General features: G+C 43.7%; 1 protein-coding gene and 1 pseudogene across 1 annotated transcript in view; both read right to left on the reverse strand.

Annotated features, from left to right (window-relative positions):
• Positions 1-632: 632 nt before the first annotated feature.
• LOC144112731 (inactive selenide, water dikinase-like protein) lies at positions 633-7,465 on the reverse strand (annotated as a pseudogene).
• Positions 7,466-9,829: 2,364 nt separating this feature from the next.
• LOC144112730 (uncharacterized) overlaps positions 9,830-16,632 on the reverse strand; it is a 31,507-nt gene continuing 24,704 nt past the window's right edge. Inside the window, exon 12 of the mRNA XM_077645556.1 lies at positions 9,830-10,092. Coding sequence (XP_077501682.1) covers positions 10,036-10,092 — 57 coding nt within the window. The 3' untranslated portion in view covers positions 9,830-10,035. The remainder of the gene's footprint in view (positions 10,093-16,632) is intronic.

The raw sequence follows: 16,632 nt of genomic DNA on the forward strand, positions 1-16,632 counted from the left end.
TGGCAACAAGACAGCGCTAAAGACAACGCCACATGCTACAGCAACCAAAGCCCATGATCAGATATGGGAACCTTCAAGTGTTTAATGCACTTGCAACCGAAGTTCCCATTGTTACTCTCACTGATGGCAGCATCATGTGCAGTTTGGTTTGAATCTGTTTTGTTACAGCATGCTGCATTGCCTAACATTTACGTCCACCACGCAGTAATGTGCAGGAGCGCTATATGCACTGTTGACATGTGCAGAACCCAAAGTAGACACTGTACCAAGCACAATGTTCATGTTCCGAAATGAGATGCTGTAAACAAGTAATTTTCCTCAAGCTTAATATTTCACAAAATCAGGTAAAGTCCTGAGGAATAAATTTTGGAAAGGATAAGTGACAAGCTCCTTAGCGCTCTTTTTAACCACATTATTCAGGGGAGCAATTTCTTGCAATGTGCTGTTTATATGAGTCGTGACAAAACGAGCAAATTAGGTCTTCACAAAAATTCAATTCAAAAGTCGTTTCACATAAAATTGGATGAAGCAACCTGTATCTAATGGTGCTAAGTAATGTCTGCTCTTAATGATACTGATGGGTAAAGCTTCAGTGTGCCCACACACACTCTCAGCAAAGACAAGAGCCAGAATTTTTGCAAAATATTTTTATTCCCAATGCATGGCAAATGGCTGAGGCTTAAGCAATGAGAGGCTGTGAGAGATGCCCACGGGAGACAAACCATCCTCCACACCACCGTAATATTCAGTCAGCACAGATTCATGAAGGTCTCTTCAAGGAACAGCCAGTCTCTTAACTGAACAAACCATCAACACCACTACTATATGATAAAAGGGGAAAATATTTTACATAACGAATGCTTGTAGAAGACTATCTTTCATGACTAACAAAAATATTGGTGTGCTCATAAAGCGCATAAAATATCACTAACACAACACAAAATGTTTGTTTGGAGTCCATTTAGCTAATGTTCATGTCAGTGGCATGCAGCATAAGACCAAAGCTGTCGCCACTCGTGTATGTGGCATTCGTAGTTGCATATGACAGCCATAAGGTACCCCATCAGCTCACTCTTTCAAAACTCCTTGCAAGGCTGGAAACCTTCCTCACAACCAATTCTTTCCCTGTCCCCTATTCACAAGCCTGTGTTACCAAAGCTAGGACTCCTTATCGGCTGAAGGCACTTCGAGCACGCGTAGAGAGTCCGTCAGCCTTGCTACCCGCTCCCCTTCAACAACATCCTCTATGATCCACGCTGGGTATCCCTCCTGCTGCTCAATTTCTTTGCACGATCCTTCGGCATTCTCCTTTGGAAGGCACATCAGCAGTCCACATGAGAAAGGAAAACAGGAAACTTGTAACTCACTAACTCCATAAATTTTATGAGTGCAACCTATGAAATAAACTTGAAATGAAATTGCTGCTGTTTTACCACAATTCCTGTATTGCCTCAAAATTGCTGCAATTCCTGTGTTATGATTATATATTTTTCATGCACTCCTCTCCACTAATGCCCCCAGAGGCCTTGGAGGTATTGAAATAAATAAATAAATAAAATAAATAAATAAATTCCATATGCTAATATATTGGCAAGAGATTTTGAGAAAACACCCCAAATGATGCTTTAACTTGTTCATTGCATCTTGGGTGTCCGGTGGGTGATCCAAGATACTAAGTCATGCGATGAATCCGTCGCTATGCTCTGATTTATCAAAGAGCGTGTGGAAAGGACACACGCCATGTCGCTGTTGCCATTTATTGCCGTTTCCAGGAAGTTCGCATTGCTAAGTAAAAAAAAATTTTTGGCAACAGCTGTACTAAGGGCAGCGTTATCTGTGTGAAGACAAGAAATTTTCTCTATGTGAAGCCTCGACAAGTGCCAGAGACCTCCCTACTCCACCCTCCACAAGAACCACACATCCATCACCAACCCGTTGCCTGCCTCCACACACCAGAAGCCCATGCAGCAGCAGAGCAAAAAGAGCAACAGTAAAATCAAATACAAAGAGACAGTGGGAAAGTCAGCTGCCCTCCAGAAGCATCCCCAACCGGCCACAGCCTCACCATGCCCCACTAGCTAGGGGGCCGCCAACATAGACACCCTCTAGAAAAATTCTGTTGCACTCGGCTTTAAGTAAAAGCATTCATTAAAGTAAAAGCATCAAAGTAATCACTGAGCGAAAATCCAACTGCTATTACAGCGTTCTCGCATCAGGTTTCATGATTGTCCTGTCAATTTTGTTTACTTTTCTCCTGGTACTACTCAGAGCAAAGCATCTGAATTACATTAAAAAAATCTGAAAAGAGTTTCACCCAAAACGAGACAACAACATATCTTTCCAAGGAACAACTGGGGATTTCCAACAGGAACACCATCACTTTCATGTAACTCTAAACTCTGCATACATTTTAGCACTTGCTGAGGGTGAAAGTTTGAAAAATTGTGTTGTATCTATTTTGAAGAAGCTGTGAAATACATGAGAAGGAAATCCTACAATAGAGAAAAAAAAATTCGACTGATGGTCAGTCAGTGGCTCAACAGAGGTCTCGGCCGAATGCCCGTGCGTTAGTTTGAAGGAGGTGCCCGTGGCGGCCAGCAGGGCAGGAAATTGGCTCTGATGGGCAGCGTGTGGATCACAAACCGCACTGAGCGCTGCTGCATCTGCACCAAGTTCTGGGTGTGGCCGAGCAGACCGAAGCCTGTCACGCCTGTAGCACCGTGGCAGCCATGCTTGTGCATCAGCCGAGCTCCTGGAACAACAAAGGCAAAAAATTTGTTTTAACACAGTTTCTGCACAAGCAGGAGCGAAGTGAAAGTCAATGCTCACTTGGTCACAAAATACACAACTGATGAATAGTCGTACAATGCCTCTCATTTCATGATATAAAAGGAAAGAAATGTAGCTGGTCTGATAAAGACCTGCTTTGATCAAAATGAAAAGTTTTCCTCGTCAAAAGTCTGCAATTTTGTGGTAGCCTTCTTGCATGCAGACAGTGAAGTACTAGTAAGTGGAACACACATACTTGCACTTGCAAAATGTGAGACTGCACAGATACTACCAGCATACCCTGTAAGGTGGTAGTAACTCAATTACTGCAGTCTTTAATGTTGGTCGCCAGGTTATCACTGTCCCCCTTCCCATGGGCTGCTAACAAGCTGAGATATTTCCATGTAATAAACAAGGAAGCAAAAACCAGATGGGCAAAATACAGTACTTCCCAGCCCCACCACCTTCTCAAGGTTAGTGTTTTCCAATCTAATCTAACCTGTATCCTTGTTTGTACTATCCAAACACGACTTTAATTATTTTCTTTTTTCTTTTCCTTATTTGTTGGCATAACACTGGAGTGAACGGCTGTGGTAGTAGAGACAGCCACAAGGATTGGATGCTTCACAACAGAAAACAAACAACTGGTGGTGGGGGAAGCCTCAGGCCCTTAACCAATATTTCAACAAGACGACTTTCCTTTTCTCCCACCTCTTGCCTAGCTGCGACAGCATCACTCTTCTTGCGTTCATCTTTTCACAACTTATCTTCTTCACTTCTGCCTTTTTAATCCTTCTCCCTGCTTGCCCATCCCTTCTTTTTCTCCAAATGAACTCCCCAATTTCTTTGTGCATTTACATGTCATGATGTCCTTTGCTCTCGCATATTTTGCAGAATCTACCATGTGCAGCAACATCTCCTAAAGTGCGTGATCAAATTCTTGGAGCTTCTTTTTATTTGTTTGCACTAATGTCCTGCACTTTTATTTTTCAATGCTATATCATATCCCATCTGATTATTTATGTTACGATTACTGTAGTGGAAGCTGTCTTCATCATGGGACACGAATTTATTATTGTTGCCCTGACCACTGCGCTGTACTTCAATTATCAACTATTTTGTTGTCACCTTCTTAAAGCATTGCTCACAGTTTGTATGCACTTTAGTATCTGTCCACTCTCTTTCTGTGAGTGCACATGTTTCACCTCTACAATACCTCAGGAAGGCATTGCAGAGACTGCCGTAAATAAGCACATAAGCAAATAGGCAACTAAAAAAAAACTGCAGACACGAACAAATCAGCACCAACCATTGAGATTGAGACGTGCCATGGAGTCTATTGCATGGAGGTAGACCCTGCGTACATCTTCTTCACTGATGCCAGCCTTGCCCAGCTAAGCCTGGCGCTCCGGCTTCTCCAGCCACTGGTGAGCGTTCACTGCCACCTGGGTGCCAAGGGGCTTGGTCAGTACCAGCACGTCTCCAGGCTGTGCATTGTCTGGCCTGTAAAGGGAGCATAACATTTAGCAATTAGGTTAAATGGCCAGGCTGATGAACATTCCAGTTTTTGTCTAGGGCCTTTCCTGTTGTTCTGAAATAGCTTGCCTTTAATGACGCAGTGACTACTTCTGTAGCAAACCTTCTAAAAGGATAACGTTGAGACAGGCATAGCATTACTATTGCTGTCATTCTTTGCTCTGGGGGAAGGCATATGTTCAAAGGTTTTTGCTGCAATTCTTTTTCTGTTTACATTATATTGCCATTTTCAAAATTTCACTGTCTATGCGACTGACCTGCTGGGCCTTTACTACAAGTACTCTACTTGCAAAAAGCATCAGCGTTGACTTAGTGGAGTGCAAAATAGTATCAGAACATCTTTGGTGGGTGCGGGATAGCACTTGATATAATGACGACAATTCCAATAAGACATGGTTTGAACTTGTGCAAAAGTGAATTGTACAGTACAGTGAAAGCTCGTTAATAAGAACTCGATGGGGACGACGACAGTTCAAATTGACTGAAGTTCGAACAAACAAAAGTGAACAGAATATGCACTTGGGAAGCAGTCGGGTAGCGAGATTAGCCATTTCATTGTCCGAAAGTATTCCTTCATCACCTCCTACCTTTTATCTGAAGGCCTTTTTTCACCTTCAAAACTGAAGAGGCGCGTAGCATTCAGTGCATCCAAACTACCGCAGCGGAGGGCCCCACTGAAGTTGCAAAAGGCATACAACCACCACTGAGCATGGTCAAAAGAACTACCGTCTCACGTCTGGCGCTTTTTGACCAAATCCTATAGTGCAACCTCTGTGACTTGCAAATTCACACTTGTGAGTCGCGAGGTTGCGTAAGCATTGAAGTCGACAAGCAAAGGTAAACCGAGCGGCCACACGTATATTGCCCGATTTTGCAGCCTCCCCTGGCTCAAGGCGCACACTGCCAAACCAATGAGAGTGCTTTTTGGTGATATCCTGCTTCGATAATGCTCTGGCATTGACTTCATGCATGGTTCCAACCTTCTCTTCAAGCATTTTGGCACAGTAATTACTGCAAACGGAAGACAATTTTAAATGCGGTACACCGTGTAGGTTGACTGCTCCGGCCGCAACCAATCACATGCAAAGGCCACTGAAAAACCGAGACAAATACACACAGCAAACATCAGCCAAGCTCCAACTCATTCGTTTGGCACACGTCGTCGTTTCGCGCACGACCGCATGGTTTCGGATTTGGAGTGCTGGAGACACTGCGACATGTCTGATTCACTGTAAGCATCTCGTCGCTGGCCATGTGATCGATTTCTCAACAGCAAAACCCAACACAGCAAGCTACTGAAGCATTCGAGACCAACACATACAAGCAAGCCGGCTCAGAGGTCATGCAGTTAGTTGCTACCACTAGCACAGAGAGAAACCCCTCCCCCGTTTACCCAGCCTCTCACGCCATTTTAACCCTGCCCACTTCTCCAAAGAGGTGGTGAAGCCTAGTGGGAATGTTTCTTGGTTCACCGCGTCACCCGCCCTCCAGGCGCGGTGGTGGTTGTTCGAATTAACAAATTAATGGGCTTTGTTTCACACAGACCCAGTGGAGCATGGCCAGACCCAGTCGTACAGTTCGAATTATCCAGAAATTCAAATTATGAGCTTTGGCTGTACAGTCAGGTATTTCCTTGGGCAAACTACATCATCAGTGTGGTGATTATTTGGGTATTAAGTAAGGTTTATCTGAACTTTGAAAACGACGCTCATGCTGGAAAAATTCATCATAGTACCCAACAGACAGAGCCTCAAATGCTCACATTTTGCATTTCATAAATGCTAACACAGACAAAAATAGCATGGAAAACTTAATTCATTGGAAAAAGAAAAAAAAAGAGAAACGATTACTGCACTCACGAGATGATTTCAGACTCTGCAGACTGATGATGCCACACCACCAATCATAGGCCAAGGATTGAGCAGTCTGCCCTCCTGTGACCCTTGTGCCTGCTTGTTCAGCCAAGTCCTGTGGAGAAACAAATGCCATTTAAGCTATTTGCACCATGCTTATCACTTCAGTACTGGGGCATGAACTCAGGCAGTGAAAAGAGTTAAAAGCTGAAACACTTGAACAGCTGCTGTCTGACATGGACATCTCTTGTAGATCTTCTCTCAAGTTATCTCTTCACCATGCTAAGCGCACGAACTTGAAAAAGAAATCTGAGACTGCATTCAAATTTTGAGAGCTCACACAACTAGTGCCCTCACACTCACATTAGCTCTGATAGGCAGCCATGGCCTACACACACCTCAAAACATTGATGCAAACATCTTAGGCTTTACTGCAGCAGGGGCCGATCCTACCTTGACTCCCCCTGATGAGAAGAGGCACGACAATGTCCCTCTGCTTTTCAGTGAGCTTAGTGCTGACAGCCATTACCATCAGCACGTTATCGCAGCGGGTCATGCCAAGTGCATAAAGATCAGACAGCACATTGGCACACGCTATCTTGCCCTGCAACAAACAAAAACAATGAATAAGAAAACATCCTGTACACATGGTGCCAGCAAAGGACACCAACATGAGGCCTGTCACCTATTTGATTCATTATTGTGTAACAACGAAGATGTGTCAACGCAGTAGCGGCAGTGCTATCGCTGAGCGCGCGCTGCTGGCTGGCTCTGGAACAACCGCCGACGTAAGGTAACAAACGCTGCTATCGTATTGACACATCGTTACAATCAGATTTATTTACACGCTTATAGAAAGTATAATTATAGTGTGGTTTTGAGCCCAATAAGACTGCTCAGTAAGTGACCTGTTATCCAGACTAGCCAATAAGTGAACAAACTTAGCACTTAGAAACTCAGATTATAAAAAAAGTTTGGTGATACTCTTACAGCTACAAGAATATATATTTAATGCTGCTTTGTTTCGTTTTATCGCCTGGTATTAAAACTACAGACACATAACTTTCTGCAAAAAAATAACACTTAGTATTTTTTGTACAGTCGACTGAAGTGACAGCAGAGCACTGTGATGTTGAAGTTCGAGTATACAATCTGCCACCAGGTTACTAAATGCAGGTAAGCATTTTTTTACAATGTTGAACACTTACAGCTATGTAGGGGTCTTCAACAGATGGATAGAAGTAATCAATAGTTTGAACCAGAGAATAACCAGAACCTCCAAGGGGCACAACACTGGAATCCATGCCAATGTCTGAATGGAAAAAAATATGTATATTAGTCAGGTTGTTATGGGCAGCTTCTTGAAGAAAGGGAAATTTTCAGGGAAGTTATCAGAGTTACTACATTTAAAAGCACTGTACAAGGCACCCAAAATGTCTTCAATGAGGTTAAACTGTCCGCACACCATCAGTGTTGGGTTTTGTTCCCATTATGACTTAGAGAACTATAGACATCCAGCATTAGTTCGTTTTATTCTTTCAAATGATGTGTTAAACATTAGAATACTTATGCCACCATGTGGACAACTATTAGCAATAAGTAATTTGTATCTTAATTTCTTCTTTCATGATATTTCACTTTAATCAACCGAACGAGTGCTGAGACATGGGGTTCACACTTAGGTAGCATGAGGCACGAAAAAAAAACCTGTAATATAAATGCTGATACATAGTTTTAATTCACTAAAACAATTAAACCAGCTTGCTTCAAGAGCTGGAATGACAACAAGCAACATATCAGCAGTTAAACTGCCGTTCTTTTCGTGTCTCATGTGTCCTACTTGTCACACCCATCATTTGGTTGATGAAACTGAAACTTAAACAGGGCCAAGAAGAAATTCAGTTATAAATTTAGCAGTCACAGGTGAGTACCAGGTGGTGATCTATGTATTGTAATGTCTAAAGCATGACTTGAAAGAAGAAAAAGTGCAAGCAAAAACTTTATTGTCTAGAGTGTTTAAATGTGAGGCTAAATTTGTACTGAAAGGGAAGATCATTCATAATCCAACACAAATACTATGTTGGGACAGACAAAAAGGAAAGAAACAGTCTACCGGCTTGTACCCGAAAGTGTAATAGCTTTATATCCAAACACCAGAATAAAGCTGGCCACACAACTGTAAATGTTTAGTCAATCTGCTGTACCAGAAGAGAGTGTCACACATGTCTTCAGCTAGTAAATTCTTTAATTAATTATTAATCGGTGTGTATTGTAAACCAGAGCACAGCTACTTGAGCGTCCGTGTTCAGTTTGTAAAACTAAAGTACACTTGGATATTTATCAACAATAATATCATCTCACTGTCATATTTCAGTCACTGACAGCCATTGTCCCTCCCTCATGCTTTTAGTGCGAAAGCACTATTCCACATGTACCAACCCCTAGCAAGAATCTTGTCTTGTGCTTGTACTATCCCAAGCTCGGGTCAGTTCGGAGCAGCATCACGCAAGCTGCAGCCAATAGGATGAAGCTCAGGTAAGTTTGGAGAAGCATCGCGCCAACTGTAGCCATTGGGAGGAGGGCATCTCACACACCTAGGTCACATAAGCTTGTGGCAACATCACATTCTGCGCATTGGATTGTGAGAAAACTGTCCACCGTGGCAGTCAAAATAATGATTGGCCGCAAAAGGTTGCTCGGGAAGAGCAACATGAGTCGCACGATCCCTACCGGTGGCTATGATAGAAACAGACACCTGTCAATGCAGTGGCACATCCCTTAACCGCTGCGCCACTGCGCTAGTAGTGGTACGCCGCCATCTATGAATGTTAAGTAGAGAATTACCACCTCTGCCTATATGGGCATTATCCTACTAAACCCCTCAGAGTGGCACTTAAGTGTCCCCTGCTTTCACACGTGTACTTGGTTTAACTACGTTAAACCCCTACCACTTTTTTTTTATTTAAAGGATACTGAACTAGAAACATCACTCACTTTATGTGTCACGTCACTAGTGAATTTTAGGCACGACAGACTGAACAGAGTTCACTGAATGCCAGAGGTATTCTCTCACCAATGACTGATTCAAGAACTGCAATTTTATAAAACAGCAGAAGCATGGAACAAAACAGTCAATAAGTATATCCTGCATCACATAATATGTTCATTTCAATGCTGGTACAATGAAAAATCATTAATTCCATCATGACATAAATGGCAGCCTTGTTGAGTGGCTGCACTGTTCTGAACAGAAAATAGCTAGATCAAGACAGTGATCAACAATTCCAAGTTGATGAATTTTGTATTTTTTGTAGGCTGAACTAAAGTGAAAAAATAGCAGAATGATGTTAGCGCCTGCTATAGCACACTAATGCATGCAAGTGAACAACTGAGTACTTTTGCGCTGGCACAAGTACATAACACCACGACAAGTACTTATGTCCTGAATCCAGTAGTACGTTCGTTTCACTGCCGTACGGTTACAAAGCATCACCGCAGTCGAAAAATCTGTTGAGCGTGCCGTTCTAATGCTTGTACAATCAGGCAAAGACGACAATAAAGTATCGGCACAAGTGTTCGGTGTACAAATTAAAACAAGCTGCTCTAAAGCTTGAACGCACCGATCTGTGATCTCTCAGGGTGGTACAACACGGTCTGCTGTGCTTCGCCGTCTCCCTTCAGCAAATTGAGCAGCTTGTTGAGCACACCCTGGGGAACCTTGCAGCCTCATCCTTTCATGTCAGCCAGGATCAGGAGCCAAAACTCTGGCTCGAGCCCGTGCTCGGCATTGTCGAACGGGTAGTAGATCACCGTCACGCCGCTGGCTCCGCGTCGGAACATGTAGCTCCGGCCGGTGACAGCATCGACATGTGCAGCCTCACCACTCATCCCGGCGAAAGTTCGAACGGCGGGCGGCAGTGGCAGCTTGTGCAGTCTAAGCAGAAGAGGAAAAGGAAGTAATGACACCTCCAGCCAATAAGAATTGATCACCGATCAATTCAATTAATTCACACAGTGGAGTGGCAGCGGACAGCTTTGCCCAAACTGACTGCTCGTGACAGCTAGCCGACTTGCCTGCTCGCGTTCCTTGGAGCCTGTCGAACGCAGCTCCAATGTCGACTGAGAACTGTCTTCATGCGCTTCACTTCCTTGCTTGCTGGCACTTCCCTATGCGCTTCCCCACTTTTTCTTTTATATGTAGCGCAAAGATAAGTAGTAGCGCTGCTACCTGCTCAAAACTATTTTGAGTTGCCATGCAGCGGCTATTCTTCAGTTTGTCATTTTGTTCCTATAGGCATTAGAAATACTTTTCATTTACTTTGTGATTAAAAATGCAAAAAAAGCAAAAATTCTATTGAAATTTCAAATGCACGCAATGTTACCTAAGCATGTAAGCTTTATGCACACACACGCAAAAATAACTTGCAGTCACTAAAAACCGCAGCGCCAGTAAAAACAAAGTGACAATACTTGGACGCCATCTGGATGGCGTGTCTGAATGTTACGCCTAATCCCTTAGTGACCTGACAAAATCAGCAGGAAAGATAAAGTCGCAAGTGCTTCGGAAAGCCCCTTGAATGCAGGCGAAAGAACGTTTAACTACATCAAAGACTTTCTCTCCGATAGAACGGCTAAAATTCAAATTGGCACAATCAAATCCGACACCTTCAGTTTAGGAGACAGAGGAATGCCACAAGGATCTGTCCTGTCCCTCTTCTTATTCAATATAACCATCAACAAAAAGGCACACGAAGTCGCCAAAATCCCAGACCTAGAACACTCTTTGTACGCGGACGATATCATCCTTTGGACCACTAAGGAGAGTATCGGCACGATACAAGATACGCTACAACAAGCGGCAGATGTAGTAGTAGAGGAGGCACAAGCAGCGGGACTTCCATGTCCCGCCAAAAAATCCGAAGTCCTCATCCTACACCCAAAGCGTCAAAGAAACAAAGAAAAAATAAAGCACCTCAGATCGAAATCTACGCGGAAGGGGCAGCCATCGTAGAAGTGGAAACACTAAGAATATTGAGAACCAAAAAACGTCACACTAAATAAGAAACTGAGAAACACCGTCAACCAAATCTCCCTTATCATCAGATGGATTGCAAATAGGCGAGGAGGAATTAAAGAAGCCGAGACCAGGAAACTTATCCAAGCCTTCGTTCTTAGCAGAGTCATCTACTGTACAGCATACGTCACCCTCACAGACAGAGAAAGAGATGACCTGGATGCTCTAATTAGACAATCCTACAAAATTGCGCTCAACCTCCCCCGTCATACCCCAAATGAAAAACTACTCCAGTTAGTTTTCCAGCTGAAAACCGGGAGAGGGCCAAGATCATCTTGATCTGCATGCAAAGGATGCCTGCGTACGCCTTTTGGCCTCAAACACGCAAATTACAGTCATCAAATGCCGGCGCTGCTTCTCAGAGAGGCAAAATGTTTAAAACCAAGCACCTGAGGCACATGTACACAGCCAGATCTCAACGAAGGGCATTTCAAGAAATGTGAAATAAGCAGTCACAACTTGCAGCTTTGCAAGAAAGGAAAAGCCTTTATTCGATGCGCTCTTGAAAAGCCTATAACTTAAAATTGCAAAATACAAGTGACAGCATCAGGTAGTAGCCAACAGAGATATACTGATACTGGTACTGGTACTGACTCAACTTAAAACCAGCCAGAAGACACAACACAGGAGAAGACATGAGCTCAACAAGAGGCTGGACTAACAACTGAAATTTTATTGAAAGAAAGCCGCCAAAGAAGATCCGCAAAGACATGCGTGCGCACAGTACCCCAAAGCAGTGAAAGGAGGATATGCAATCGAAAGTCACTGGCATACTAGTGAATCTAAAAAAGCAAATTCCTTACGGCGAAAGTTTACCCACAGCTTAGCCACACGTGTCCTTAGCGTTACCGATGTAGTAAACCTCAAGTATCTACCAACAGATTTCTCCCTTCCGTAAACCACTGATGTGTTGCGGAAATTAGGCGTTCAAAGAGATAGGTCATCCTCATATTTGCGTTCAAAAGATTGAGTGTGTAGTGCCAGATTAGAATTTGCCTTCCCTCCTGTAGATTGAAAGTGCTCAGTCAGGTGCAAAATCAGACATCTGCCTGTCTGCCCATAGTAGTTGCAGCCATAAGGCAGTGGAACACAATAAACTTTATTACTTTTGCAAGTGGTGAACCTTTTTATACGTGACACTGTCCACTGTGGATGATTACCCATAGTTTTATCAAGCCTTTTTTTAATGGCCACGCAAAAGCCTCTTATCTTGCACTTAGCTGTTAAGACGACAGCAACATTACACTTTGCCGAGACTTTCTTGAGACTGTGTGAAATACTGTAGAGGTAAGGTATATCAGCATCATCCGAGTATGTGTTCCTTTCCCTCGAGCAAGTGAAAAGACGCTCTGACAGGTTGGTGAGATGGGCAAGTGGGAACCCAGCTGCCATTAGCTTGGAAACCTGCTATGAGAATGCGTCCTCAGCAGAAATGGCATGACTTAAGTAAAGCTGATGTCATGCATGCGATTGCACACCCATCAAGTGTTTCCATCTTTACTGGCCTTAGCCAGAGACAAGTACACCTCTTCACCACCCTTCCCTAGCCACGAGTGGCCTGACTCGTACCTAAAAAGAGGCTTCCCGGATCTTGGGCTGTAGCCCCAACAAACATGGTCGTCCACAAAGCGCAGGTCTGAACCAAGAAACTGCTAACGGTTCTGCTTAGACAATTCTGACGTAAAAAAGAGGCCTTGACTGCACACCTTAAAGACTTCTAAAACATCTTGTGCCAACTTTTCTGGGCCCTCCATGCCCAGGAAATTTAGGTAGTCATGAAAACAACGAAATGCTCCTATGCTGAGGTCTTCCAAACAGGGCTCTAATGCCTTATCGACTTTAGATTAAAAAGTGTTGCTGATCAAAGGTACGACCTGGGTGTAAATAACGCCCTGACAACTGACAAATCCAGATTTGCGGTAAAAGGACAACAGCCCCATGAAGCTAGCAACCGAAATCACGCAACTATGTAAAAGCCTGTTCATTGTCCACCCTGATGCAGTCTTGCACATGCCTCAGAAGTCTATCATGTGACAATGAATAGTACAGGTCCTCCATGTCGATGCGCACTGCAGAGCACATGCCCAGGTTGCTGTCCACAAGAAACTAGATCTCCACAGAACTCCACTCTTGCGAGTTGGCAGGGCAGTATTTACATCAGAGATCAGGCGTATGCAGAGGGTCCCAGGTCGCACCGTTCCTCCGCGACATTTTTCTGTACAGAGTCGATACGGCATCAAAGCTCTGTTTGGAAGACCTCGGCATAGTAGCATTTCGTTATGTTGATGGCTACCTAATTTTCATGGACAAGGAGGGCTCAGATAAGTTGCCACAAGACATTTTAGAAATCTTTAAGGCATGCGGTCAAAGCCTATCTTTTACGTCTGACTTTCACTAAGCAGAACCGTTTGCAGTTTCTTGATATAGACCTGCACTTTGTAGACGACCACGTGTGTTGGCACCATAGCCTAAGATGAGGAAAACCTCTTAGCTATGAGTTGAACTACTTGCGGCTGGTGAAGCACGGGTTGGCAATCGCATGCATCACGACCGCTTTACGGAAGTCATGCCATTACAGTGTTGAGAGCTCATTCTCGGAGCAGGTTTCCAAGCCAATGGCAGCTGGGTTCCCCTTTGCCCATCTCGTGCACCTGTCAGTGTGTTTTCACTCGCTTGAGGGAAAGGAACACCACTCGGATGATGCTCACGTAGTGGAGCAGCACAAAAATGTGCCCTCTATACCTTACCTCCACGGCATTTCGCACCATCTCAAGCAAATCGTACCAAATTTAAGTATGATCTTGCTGTTGTCTTGATAGCTAAAAGCGAAGTAGGAGCCCTTTGCACCACCGTTCAAACTAGGCTCGATAAAACTACCGGTAATCATCTGCTATGCACAGTAGGAGATAAAAAAGGTTCACCACTTGCAAAAGCAAAAGGGTTTTTCACGTTCCACTGCCTTGTAGCTGAAACTACTATGGGCAGACAGGCAGATGTCTGAATGTGCGGCTGACTGAGAGCACCTTCACTGTATAGGAGGGAAGGCGAATTCTTACCTGGCACTGCACGCTCAACCTCGTCAATGCAATCGGAGGACGACCTGTCTCTTTGCACGCCCGATTTTCGCGGTACATCAGTGGTTTATGGAAGTGATAATCTGTCCGGACATAGCTGAGGCTTACTATATTGGTAAGGCTAAGGACATGTGCGTGGCTAAGCCGTCGGTGAACCTTCAGGAATTTGTTTTTTTAGATCGTTTACTAGTATGGCAGTGCCTTTCGATTGTTTTTCGCCCTCTCACTGCTTTGGGGTTTGTGCGCGTGCATCTCTTTGCAGGTCTTCTTTTGCTGCTTGCCTTCAATAAAACTTCAGTTGTTAGACCAGCCTCGTCTTGTGCTCATCTCTTCTGTGTTGCCTTCAGGCTGGTTTTAAGATGTAATACTGAATGCCAGAAGACAGCCATTTTAGTGTCAAGAACACTTATAATGGCTGCAATTAAAATGAGTGTTCATTTATTACAAAAAATAGCGCTTGCTTCATTAATTTATGCACGAAGTAAATGACACCACATCACAATAAACAAGGACTAACCCTCATGGTGAAACTGCAGTTACAGCGAACAAGTGAACAGCGAACAAGTTACAGCGAACTAAACCTGCCACCACATCTAAAAGCTTGAACTTCAGGCCAACGCAGAAATCAGATCAGATTACTTCCCAAACCGCATGACACTGCCAAGCAAAGAATGTGACGACCAATAAAAAGCAACAAAAAGCAAACTGTAGGTAGCAGCCAATCTCAAGCAATCTCATGCAGACAAGCTACAAGGTCAGGCCAACAAAGATGTGGAAAGAGAAATTTGACTAAAGGCAACAGCAAGCACATTATTAAGGTTTTTCACAGCACACTGAGCCCTTTAAATGGAAAATACTTTCCTGGGAAAACATACCAGAAGCAGCAAATTTTTTTCGCCAATCAAGTTTTTTTCATGTACTTCACTGTTCTTGAAGCATGGGTAGGTGCAGAGTAGTCAGTTTAATACATGCATCCTTAAGCAATGCCACGCCAAAAACTGTACTTACAGAAAAAGCTTGCTTTACTGAGTGAATACCACTGGCCATTCACAAATTTCCCAGCCTGCTCCAGGTCACTGGCACAAATCGCACGCAACTTGCTGACTTGTACGACTTCCATGCTACCCTTGGTCTTTAGCTGGAAAAAAAATCTGAGGGATCAGCAAGATATCAAACTTTATATGCATTGCTTTGTTTCAATGACTAAGAAAAAAAAACAGCATTTTCCGTGAGCACAACTAAACTATTTTTTCACACTAGCTTTCTACAGTAATTCCCGTTTATCGCGACCTCGTTAACGCTGACTTGCTGCACGGTCCCAGTACTACTGTGTATAGCTCTATGGTTTCAAATGCCTGTTAGCTCTGAGCCGTTGGCCTTGCACTGGTTAATGCAGAAAACCTCGGAAAGGGCAATCAGAGCTTTGAGCTTTGAGCCACAGGTATTCAGAAGCTCGATGATCCTGTGGGAGAATGTTTGGGCGGGTGACCCAGTAACAAACGCTGCTACAGTTACTTTCACTCCATTGCAAAAAACTCACACAGCAGAGACCTGTCCTCCATTTTGCAGTGCAGAAACAATCACTGAAATTCAAAGCATGCATACTAAATGCACACCTACCTTCGAACACAGCTTCATAACTATGGGTATAATTATTGCAATGAAATACCAGTCAGTACATGTAGTGTTCAATTTATCCTAAAATTATAAGCAAATCGACAAACAATAAACATTAAAAAGAAAATAAAATAACCAGAATTGTTAAAAATTTGTCAGAAGAAATATGTGACTTCCACCACACTTCAGCAGTTCTTGAGCTTTGTGCACCATCAAACCACACTTTCTTACAGGCACATTTGCACAGAAATTGGGCTGAACTTGGTCTTTAAGAATCTTTTTGTGTTCAACAGCAGGAAGAAACCAGGTTTTATCCAGAACCAAAGGGCCTTACACATTGCATCACAAGCCCAGATGGTGCAGTTGAGTCTACAGCCACTTACATAAGTCTCCAATTTTCCTGCCCTCCATAAGCTGCATGATCCCTGTCTGCTACTAGCCAAATTTCACTATTCTACCTGGCTCAGGGCCTCCCACTGCTTTTCTCAATCTTGGAATCCTGCAGCCCTAGCACATCATCATCATCATCATCATCATCATCAGCCCTACTACACCCACTGCAGGGCAAAGGCCTCTCCCATGTCTCTCCAATTAACCCTATCCTTTGCCAGCTGCATCCACCCTTTGCCTGCAAACTTCTTAATCTCATCCGCCCATCTAACCTTCTGCCGCCCCCTGCTACGCTTACTTTCTCTTGGAACCCACTCCG

This window comes from Amblyomma americanum, chromosome 1, assembly GCF_052857255.1.
Source record: "Amblyomma americanum isolate KBUSLIRL-KWMA chromosome 1, ASM5285725v1, whole genome shotgun sequence".
Classification (NCBI taxonomy): Eukaryota; Metazoa; Arthropoda; class Arachnida; order Ixodida; family Ixodidae; genus Amblyomma; species Amblyomma americanum.